Source organism: Colius striatus, chromosome Z, assembly GCF_028858725.1.
Source record: "Colius striatus isolate bColStr4 chromosome Z, bColStr4.1.hap1, whole genome shotgun sequence".
NCBI classification, from domain to species: domain Eukaryota; kingdom Metazoa; phylum Chordata; class Aves; order Coliiformes; family Coliidae; genus Colius; species Colius striatus.
In genome coordinates this window covers 5305807-5315900 of record NC_084790.1, presented here as the reverse complement: position 1 = coordinate 5315900, position 10094 = coordinate 5305807, and the positions used below count along the sequence as shown (strand labels likewise).

General features: G+C 42.3%; 1 protein-coding gene and 1 long non-coding RNA gene across 3 annotated transcripts; one reads left to right on the top strand and one right to left on the bottom strand.

Annotated features, from left to right (window-relative positions):
- Positions 1-4884: 4884 nt before the first annotated feature.
- Positions 4885-9606, bottom strand: LOC133628748 (uncharacterized). Its single transcript, XR_009820819.1, has 3 exons — positions 9388-9606; positions 6813-6921; positions 4885-4960 (listed from the first exon to the last, which is right to left on the bottom strand). It is a non-coding gene; the product is annotated as an uncharacterized LOC133628748 (long non-coding RNA).
- On the top strand, positions 8124-9950 carry LOC104556518 (homeobox protein Hox-B8). Of its 2 annotated transcripts, none has more exons than XM_010200416.2 (2): positions 8124-8544; positions 9305-9950. In XM_010200416.2, exons 1-2 carry the CDS (start codon positions 8124-8126, stop codon positions 9607-9609), a joined length of 726 nt encoding a protein of 241 aa, XP_010198718.1. In that variant the 3' UTR covers positions 9610-9950. The 2 variants fall into 2 exon arrangements, with proteins under 2 accessions (XP_010198718.1, XP_010198717.1); XM_010200415.2 differs by having other exon boundaries at positions 9302-9950.
- The last annotated feature ends 144 nt before the right edge of the window (positions 9951-10094 follow it).

The following is a 10094-nucleotide window of genomic DNA, read 5'->3' as shown; positions in this document are numbered from 1 at the left end:
AGGGAGGGAGGCGAGAGAGTGTGTGGGGGGCACTCTCAGAGCCGCATTGTAAATTATTTAGGAGAAAAGGGGACGGAAGAACCCCTGCCAACTTATTCCTAACTTTTAGAGGAGAGGAAGAATGGGATTTTCTAGTTAAAAAAAAAACTACCTTAGTAGAGCTATAAGGGAGGGGAAGGTTGTGTTCTTAGTGCTAGCATATTTATAATTTATTGTGAATTGACTTTTCCTAAAGCAGTAGGCTGCTGCAGAGATAAAGTGCCAACCCCAGCCTGGCTGTATTTCTTCCCCTCCTGTTTGCTGAGATGCTTCTAATACTTGAATGTCGATGAGATTTCGTTGGGGTGGGGTTGTTTTCTGGGGATTTTTTTTCGCCTGAAACGAGCTCCCGGCATGTTTTCCCATTGCCACCCGCTTTTCTCCGGGGCCCAGTGCCAGGCCAGGAGTCGCCATGTCCCCGGGGAAGGAACCTCGTCCCCCGGGTGGCACCGAGGGATGCGTCGGTTCCACGCTGCATCTTCTCCCCCCCTCTCCCGTCCCCGTCCCATCCTCATCCTCAACCCGAAGAAGATTAGAGTAACAAATATAGACCTTGTCGGTCTCATGGCATGCCGGCTGGAGCTGATTTCTCATCTGACAGATCCGCTGGAGGTTTCTCCAACCGGGCCGTGAGGGGCTGGTTTCCCTTTATCTCTGTAAGACTTAACTTTGTTTTGGGAAGGGAGGGGGGGGTGGGGGTGGGGGGGGCGGGAGGGGAGACCAGGGGGATTTAGTACCAGTTGATTATATGGTAGGTATTGTAAAATGTGTTTGTGGTTGTGTTCTGTGACTGTTGAAGCTCGTTTTCTGTTTCTATTGTGGCTTTTTAAGTATGCGAAGAGTCCTGCAGTTGATAGTGGATGGAAAATATCGAAATAAACCTCTCTCATTTTCTTCGTGTGCAAATTTGTGCATTTAGGTGCCAGGAGGCTTTCTAGGAACAAGGGGATAATAAGGTGGTTTGTTTTAATAAGGTGGGGAAAAAATAGAGAAAATAAATTCATTTGTGCTGCATGTCTGAACGAATTATCACAAATCTACTTTCAGAGGCGACCAACTTGTGCATCCTTAGCGTCACGTTTTTGGAGAACCACTGTTATCTGCTGAGCAGAGGTTGCTCTGGGAAGAAGTGATAGGCAGATTGGCGTTTTTGGAAAGGTTCCCCTTTTTTTTTTCTCTTCTTTCCCCCTCCGCCCCCCCCCACCAATGATCCCGAGATAAGCAGCACGTAGTTGCGCCTCGTGCAGCACTTCAGTTCCCCTGGAAAGGGGTAGAGCAAATCTTCCACTCGATAAGAAACCAGACCTTAAGTGTTTAAGATAATTCCTCAGAAAGCTGAGAGGTTTTTGTATTTTTTTTGTTGGTGTGGGGATTTTTTTTCATGCCTAAACTTTCTCCTGTAAAACTTTCCATCATAAAGTAGCTCCTTGGGGGCTTCAAAATTTAACTGTTCTGTTGCCAGAGGGAGTGAAATGTAACTAAACTTCACCCCGTGTTAAAGTCTCACATATCCTCCCTCGAAACCTATTTTTAAAAACAGTTTCAGGGATATTTTGATCTGGGGAAAAAAAAAAAAGTTGGTGACAGTAGGATTTCTCTAAATCTGGATTTATTTTAAAAGAAACAAACTGAAATGTGTCGAAAAATATTATTTAGGTGATTTAGAAGTGTTAGAGATGGGGAGCCGAAAAGTTTTATTTGGTTCTTCTCAAGGATGGATGAATTTCACATCTGTTTCATGCTCAATCAGTATATTCCTCCTATCTCGAAACGAGTATGGACTTGCCTAAATCCTCCTTACTCTATTTTTTCAGAAACGTCTCCGTGACTTAATTGATGTTTGCAACCCATCGGCACTAGGATTTAGCAATGTTTTTCACTTTCCTTAGAATTGTGGTAAAGAGCGGATATTTTTAAGATGACAATATAAGGTTCTTTTAAAATAGATTTTAAAATGTTAGTTCATTTTATTAGGAAATATGTTTACTTAAAAAATGTTGGAAAAAAACTGTCTTCTGTAGCACCAGACCGGATGTATTTTCCAGAGATGTTTAATGCTCCAGAATAAAAATCGATTTTAGAACAACAGCACCTACATGTCATTGTGTTATACTGCTTCATCTAAAACTTCAGAAATATTTTCATTGTGTTTTCCTGCGTTCTTTAGTGGCTCGTTAAGTGTATTATAAGAATCAATTTTTGCCTAAGTTAAAAAAAAAAAAGAAAAAAAGAAAAAAAGAAAAAAAGAAAAAAAGAAAAAAAGAAAAAAAGAAAAAAAGAAAAAAAGAAAAAAGAAAAAAAGAAAAAAAGAAAAAAAGAAAAAAAGAAAAAAAGAAAAAAAGAAAAAAAGAAAAAAAGCACCCAGAGATAAATGGAAAGAATTCCTGGCCGGTGTAGCAAGTGCTTCCTTGGTCCCACTCAAACTTGCTGCGTTTCCAAATCTTCCCTTTTTTAATTATTTATTTATGAATCGGTGATCGTTTACTCTCTGGTTACATTTCCCGGTGGTTATGTGTTTGTTGGATTGTTTATTTGTTTGTTTTTGAGGGTTTAATCTCCGCATTGCCGCCTCAGCCTTAGGGGACCAGAAGTAAAGGTGCGGAGTGGACTGGCTTCATTTGACTTCCTTTGGTTGATTCTCCTATAGTCCAAAGAAAAATACGTTTAAGAAAAATTGGAAACCCAAAACAAACAGGGGAATCCCCTCCTTGCTCTCCCTCCTCGGCATCACCTCGGATTTGACACGCGGTTCCTCTCTCCTAGGGCTCAAGGAGAGGTTCCGATAATCCTATCTCTAAATTCGTTTGACATTTTATTGCTCGTGAAGAAATACAAGCATTTGGAAAGTGTTTCTATCTCTATATTTAAAAAACAAACAAACCCCAAGACCTGCTCAGCCAGGAAACAGGTAGTGAGAAATATAACCGAGAATCTCCTTCCACTAATTTTTAACATAATGGACACTCTAAAGGGCAATATTTCACTTCTTAAAAAAATTCTTTCTTTGGAGCAGCTCTGAAAAGAAAACAAAAGACGAAGAAAGATATTTGGAGCTTACTGAGGGAAGAGAGAGAAAGGGAAGTAACTTGTCATAAAAAAAAAAAGGAAAATTCAGTGCAGTGTGCTGCAATAAAAGAATATGACCGCTATAAAACTTTATAGGGTATAAATTTCTGAAGGTTAAGGAACTAAACGGCTGTAAAGCAAACAGTGCAAGAAAACTTTCAGGAACTCCTAAATTACTACAACGACTTGGGAATGTATGGAAACTCAACGTGTAAAAGATCTTACTTCTGCTTTAGTCACATACAAAGTTCTCTCCCCATTTTTTTCTTTTTTTTTTTTCCCTAAGGGAGGGGGTAGTTAAAAAATAAGAGGAGGGGGGAGAAGAGAGGGAGAGAAAAGGTAGGGAGGGACTTCTGCTAATTTATTCTTCTCTTGCAGATGCCGTGAAAAACCAGCGCTCTTGGATGATTCTCTTTGTTCTTTTTTTTCCCCCCCTACTTCTTTTTTTCCCCTTCTTCTTTTCCTTTTCCCCCCCCCTTTTTCCTTTAAAGCAATCCCAGGCTGCCAGAATACTGAACCATCCACACCGCAACAACACTCCCCCACACACACCCAGAGGCACCCCACACACTCGAAGTTCTGGCGAGACGTCTGGGCTCTTGATCGCTTTACAGCTCTGGCCTTCCCCCTCCAGAGCAGAATGACCAATTGTTTAGTCTCGGAATTTGAAACAATAGCGGTTTTCAAAAGCAAAACCATTTTGCCTCTTTTATTGCCGGGTAGAGTGACTGGATGGTGGAGTTTTCCCCATGTAAAGCCGCAGCGCTGCGGGGCAAGGAAGAACAACACGGTTTTACTTTTTTCCCCTTCTTTTTCCTCCCCCCTCACTTTTGGCTGTTTTTATTGCCCCGGGTCCAAGTCAGAGCCCTTTTTTTTTTCTGCTCCCTCCCACCCGAAATCTCTGTCCCCTCAAGACCACCCCTCTCCCGGCACCCCCCGGCGCAGGCTGCAGCTCCGCGCGACGCCGCGAGGTGGCGCCCTTGCTCCACGTTAGACGCGCGTGGGCTGCGCTGGGTCCGCGGGACTCCGCGCAAACACCTTGATTTGATTAGCGGCAGCAACCGGACTGTTTGATGGCGAGCATGAATAATCCCGAGGCATAAGATGTAGGGTTAATTATAGCTATTTTGCCGATTTTATAGGTTACTGTATTTTTTCCCCCCTTCCTCTGCCAGGGTAAATTATGTGAGGTAAAAAAAAAATTAAGAAAGAGTTAATCTGGAGACTCTGATGGGATGCGGTGAGAGGTGGGACATGCATCTCTTAATTGTTCATTTAAAGGGGAGAAAAAAAACCCTATCGGATTTTGTCTTCTGTTGGTTTGGGTTGAGGTGGGAGGACAGCTTAATTATCCCCAAAGTGAAGATTTACGTTTGCAGGATGGAAAAAGAGAGGGGTTCCCAGGTTTGGGGGAGAAAGAGAGAATGAGGACATTTTTTCCCCCTGGCTTTTATTTTTTCTTTTTTTCCTTAACCGTTAGAATGCTCTGTGCTTTCTCAGCTCTTTATGTGATATGTTTGAGGTTCCTAGCCATCGCCGAAAACCGCTCAGTATCTCCTTTTTAGAAGTTGAACCTGTCTTTTTTGGCATAGTTACTCCTTCCTTTTGTAATGCGACGGGTCTTTGTCGGAGATCTTCCCATAACATACTTGGAAATATTTTAAAATGCCACAGTATAGCAAATTAAACGAAACGCTGTCAGCTTACCACGTTTTGCGAGACATATAAATATTCCACTGATGCAGTAGCAAAAAAAGAAAACGTTAACTTTCAACTCCATTAGTTCATGCTTATTTTGGTCTTTATTTCTTCCAAATTACAAGACGAAAATGATTCTGACGTTCCAGACATTCAGCTACAAACAAAATAGAAAGGAATGGTGACAAACATTTCATTATAGGTTTTCTTTCTAATCGTTACAACGAGGAATTTTCTTAATATGTGCTTCTCCAAAGTAACTCCAGCAAATACACCCGTTTCCCCATCAGCAGCTTTCTGGGGAAGAATGTAAGAAATTAAACTGAAATCCAACAGAAGAGGATGTGATGTTTTGAGAGGCAAAGTTTCAACATCTCAAATCTCTGTTCAAATGCTATAAAAAGAAATACAAGTGTAAACAAATGGAAGAAATACAGAAAAATCCCGTCCTTGTGCATTCAGCAAAAGGCAGAGTTGGACAAAAGTTAAGGTTTACCTAGGAAAGAGGTTACGGTTCTTTTTTTTCTTAAAAAAAACCAAAAAAGAATTCCTAATAAATCTTTCCTCCGCTGGGTATTTATAAATTATCTTCTCTCTCTGAGAGACACACACGCACATACATCCCCGTTTGTTTTTTCTTATAATAGAAACATTTTCCTTTCATCAGGAATCTGAGTACAGTAAAGGAATGATTTAAGATCAGCCATTGATTCCTGGTGCATTGGTGAGTTACCATCACATCGTGACCATAAAATCCTACTGCACTTGATAAAAATGTTAACTTCCAAGAAAAACTTTGCTCCCGCCTTTTATGGGTCCATGTATGAAGGGAAAATCCTACTGTTTTTAACTTTCCAAACTTCAATAGATGGGAGCGCGCCTACAAAGGCACAAAGAAGAAGAAAGCTTGTTTTCTAAAAATACTTTAGTCGTTTCTTTTTTGTTTGTTTCTTTCTTTCTTTCTTGAAAACTCGAGTACTGAGCATCCCCACGCCAGGCTGCAAAACTCTATTTACTTGTGTGCACCATTTCTGGGGTTTTATGTTCAAAGATGAAACCAAAATCTGCTCAATCGACAATAAAAGTGTTGAGAAAAATAAAATGTTAGCTTGTCTTTAAGGGGGGAAAAAGCCTTAATTATACCACTGCAAGTACTCCAAAAACAATAATTACTTGAAAAGGCTCTTAGACTCGACTGAAATGATCCCCACACAGAATAAAGGAAACGTATTTACTTAAATTATTTCTCTAAGGATGGGTTTAAAGTTTCATTCCGTTACTATCTTGGTTTTCTTTCCCTCTCTCTCTTTCTCTCTTTCTTAATTCCCTGCCTATTCCCACAGCCAATTTTAATCTAAGTATTTTTCTTACCAAAGCCACGGCTAGACAGACTAACTGAAACATTTGAACTTTTCTCTCTTTTCCTTGTTGTGGTGTTCGAAATTTGTCTGTCAGTCCAAGGCAGGCACGAGTGAAACCATCTTCACCTTTCTCGTTTCTAACCCACACAGAGGGATGCAATGAAATCTAACCAGGGCAAAAATGGGGAAAAGAACTCAAAATAGAGGTTTAAAGAGTTTATTTAGCTCCTTTGAAAGACTGGAAAACAGATCTGGCATCGTCAGGTACTTAGAGGGCTTCGTGGATGTTGGGCAGGCTGGGGCAGCCTTTGGGCTGAAGGGTTTGGTGTCGTTATTAGCTGAAATATGCCTTGGTAATATTTGCTGACTGCGATAAATGAATTTCAAAATCTACCCCCTGTGTGTTTAGATGGTGGAAAATCGCAGCGTTGGCATCTTAGGGGTAAGTTTGCTCCGTTGTTATCAAATGCCAATAAAATAGAAAGCCTCTCGCCTCTCTCCTTTACCCCACCCCCTCTTCTCCCCAGTTTTCATTAGAAGTCTCATGCAAAAAAAAAAAAAAAAAAAGAACCCAAAAAAAAGCCCAACAACAAAAAATGGAAGTTATTGGGTAGGGGGTGAGGTAGGGAACAGCCATCAGTTACTGACCATGAGGGTTCTGTTCTGGATGTGATAAGCGAGACAATACTTTGAGTTCTCCATCATCCCCCAGCACATCTTGAGCAAGTCCTCGGCGGGGGAGGAGGCAGGGAGGGGGCTGCGGGAGAGACACAAAAAGTCAATGTTATATATGAAAAACTATAATCATTTTAATTCAATATTGACACCTCAACATCTCGCTGTAATGCGGACGGGTCCAATCGAAACCTCTGGTTTATAGCAGTAGAGGAACGAACTCGTAAAATCCTAACGGCTTTTATGTAGTGCGGTATAAACAACAACAACATCACCGGCTTTATGGCGTTTTATAGTTTGTTAAACAGTTTACAGCCTTTTTTGGGGCTATTACAAATGCAATTCCCTTCATGTGATAGTTAAACCTTTATCAATAATAAGGAAATTGATCATTAAAATGTTAAATATGACTACCTCGTTTGTTTTAAAATATGTTTAGGGTAAGAAGCTGTATGATTTGATAACTTGTATTAAAATACCAATTACATTTATAGGACCTTTTAAAACTGGTAGCAATTAAATCGTGTTCTTTTACAGTTTTCCAAAGCGACCCTGACATTTAAAAAGGCTAAAACTGCCTCGTTAAAATTTTGAAATTAACGACTGCAAGCGCTCCTCTTTAATTTTCCAACACTCCCCAAAAATCAATCTTTTGGGTGGTCTAGGTATGTGATTTGTTGTGAGGCGAGCGGTATCTCATTAATGTAGGTAGTTAAACATATTTAATCCGTATATTCACCCCACCTCCTTCTCCCTTCCCCTCTCGCTCCCTCTCTCTCCCTCTCGCTCGCTCCCTCTCCCTCTCTCGCTCCCCCTCGCTTGCTTTCCCTTCTTTATTCTCTCACACTCTTCCTTTCACAATCATGCGGTGCAGAGTCCGTGTGGAGTAAGGAGAAGCCAATAGGATGAGGTTTTGGTAATAGATGCAAATGATCATGAAAAGACACTGCAAAATATGAAACAACTCATTTGCGCTGAAGTAAATCACTGAAAACTGTTTATGAACTGGCATCTCTTCTTGGAAATGTAAAGCGAGAACTCTTTAAGTGGCGATTTTTTTTTTTTTTTAGGGGTGGGGGGGAGGAAAGAATTCAATATCATGCAGGCTTAGAGTTTTGATTATATCCTCCTTTTATATTCCTGGAAATCACAAACTGTCGTTGCTTAGCATCTTAGCGCTTTCTTTTTTTGCTAATAGATTCCCGTGGTCTGCTTTGGTTGCCTTTTTTTTTTTCCCTTAATTTTTTCTTCCTCCTCCAAACAAATACTCTTATTTAAATTAAAATGAGCTCTTATTTTGTCAACTCACTCTTCTCCAAATACAAAACCGGAGACTCCTTGCGTCCCAATTACTATGACTGTGGGTTCGCTCAGGATCTTGGGGGCAGACCCACGGTGGTGTACGGACCCAGCACGGGGGGCACCTTCCAGCACCCGACTCAAATCCAGGAGTTCTACCACGGAGCATCCTCACTCTCCAGCTCCCCTTACCAACAGAATCCCTGTGCCGTGGCGTGCCATGGGGACCCCAGCAACTTCTATGGCTACGACCCCTTGCAAAGGCAGAGCCTCTTCAGCGCCCAGGAGTCGGACTTGGTGCAGTACACGGACTGCAAGCTTGCTGCCAGCGGCCTTGGAGAAGAGGCGGAGAGCTCGGAGCAGAGCCCTTCTCCGACCCAGCTTTTCCCCTGGATGCGACCGCAAGGTGAGGCGAGATGGGAAGGACAGCCAGGAGACATTGCCTGAGCCCAGAAAGTAGCCCTCTCTCTTTCTTTCTGCCCTTCTTCCTTGCTTGCTTGCTTTCACTCCCTTTTTCTTCCCCAGTGACTGTATTTTACTGCTTTATGGGGGTAAACTTTTGCACTTGTAAATTGCTTTATAGTTTAATTACCCTGAAGGAGACCTTTTCTTCTAGGGGCTGAGCGAGCCGGGCTTTCTGTGGAAGGAAGCGTCCTTAAAGTTTATGGCACTTTTATAGCCTTAAAAAGCCCCTTCATTTTTGTTTTGCGTTTGATTTGGGATTTCGGTGCTGCTACTTGCTCTCTCCGGGCTTAAGCTCTCTTTTTGGGGGGTGGGGGAAGATCTCAAAGAGCCGGACTCTGTTGTTGTTGTTGTCGGGTAATAGTAAATGTGCAAGTGCAGGCTTTAGCTGGGCTTCTCAGAGTGGGCTGGTGGATGACCCCCCCCCCCCCCGCCCCCCGGCACCATCACCCTTTTCCTTTATAACCATTTTCCCTTGTATAATATTCTCCAGAAGCCTTTCCCTCTCCCTCTTTGCTTCCTGCTTTTGCTCCTGCGAGTCCTTTCTTCCTCCCCCTCCCGTGCTTGTGTGTGTGAGTGTGTGTGTGAGTGTGTGTGAGCGGGTGTGAGCCTGTGTCTGCCTACTCCCGAGCCTGGTTTATGTATCCTTCAACCTCCTTCTCTTCTTCCCCTTCTTCCACCCAACCTTTGCAATTCCCCAGCAGCCGCTGGACGGAGGAGGGGGAGGCAAACCTACAGCCGCTACCAGACGCTGGAACTGGAGAAGGAATTTCTATTTAATCCCTACCTGACCCGCAAACGGAGGATCGAGGTCTCACATGCCCTGGGATTGACAGAAAGGCAGGTCAAAATCTGGTTCCAGAACAGGAGGATGAAATGGAAAAAGGAAAACAACAAAGACAAGTTTCCCAGCAGCAAATGCGAGCAGGAAGAACTGGAAAAACAGAAAATGGAAAGAGCCCAGGAGGTGGACGAGGAAGGGGAAGCACAGAAGGCGGACAAGAAATAAAAGCATTTTTAAGGACTGAAAGGCAAGCGCTGCTGGGGTAGAAGAGCGCCTGAGCCCCACGTTAATGGCAGTTAATGTAAGGGAGGGGTGGGGAAAAAAAAAAACAACAATGCATAGAAAAGAGAAAGAAAAAAAAAAAAAACCCTTTTATTGCTGTAAAACAATATAGCTGTAAGCACCACTTTCCTGATTATCCTTTGATACAATGAACAGTATGCAAAAGTGATCGGGAGGTCTCTCCTGCCTTTTGCCAGTTATTAACTAGTGGTAGTGTAACGCAATAGCTTATGTAAAACATGACTGTGAAATTCTCTCTCTCTCTCTCTATCTTTCTCTCTGTCTCTCTCTTCTTTCCGGGAGGGGGGTGGGGGGGTGGGTTGGTTAACATAGCTTTCAACGCTATAGGAGTTACGTGAAATTATATTTGTGCACTTTTTTTTGGTTTTGTTTTTTCCACCTTTTTTTGTTGTGGTTTATCTGTATGT

Coding starts and splice junctions, on each gene's coding strand:
- LOC104556518 (XM_010200415.2), top strand. CDS start 8,124: ATGAGCTCTTATTTTGTCAACTCACTCTTCTCCAAATACAAAACCGGA. Junction 8,545..9,301: donor CCCCTGGATGCGACCGCAAG/GTGAGGCGAGAT, acceptor GCAATTCCCCAG/CAGCCGCTGGACGGAGGAGG.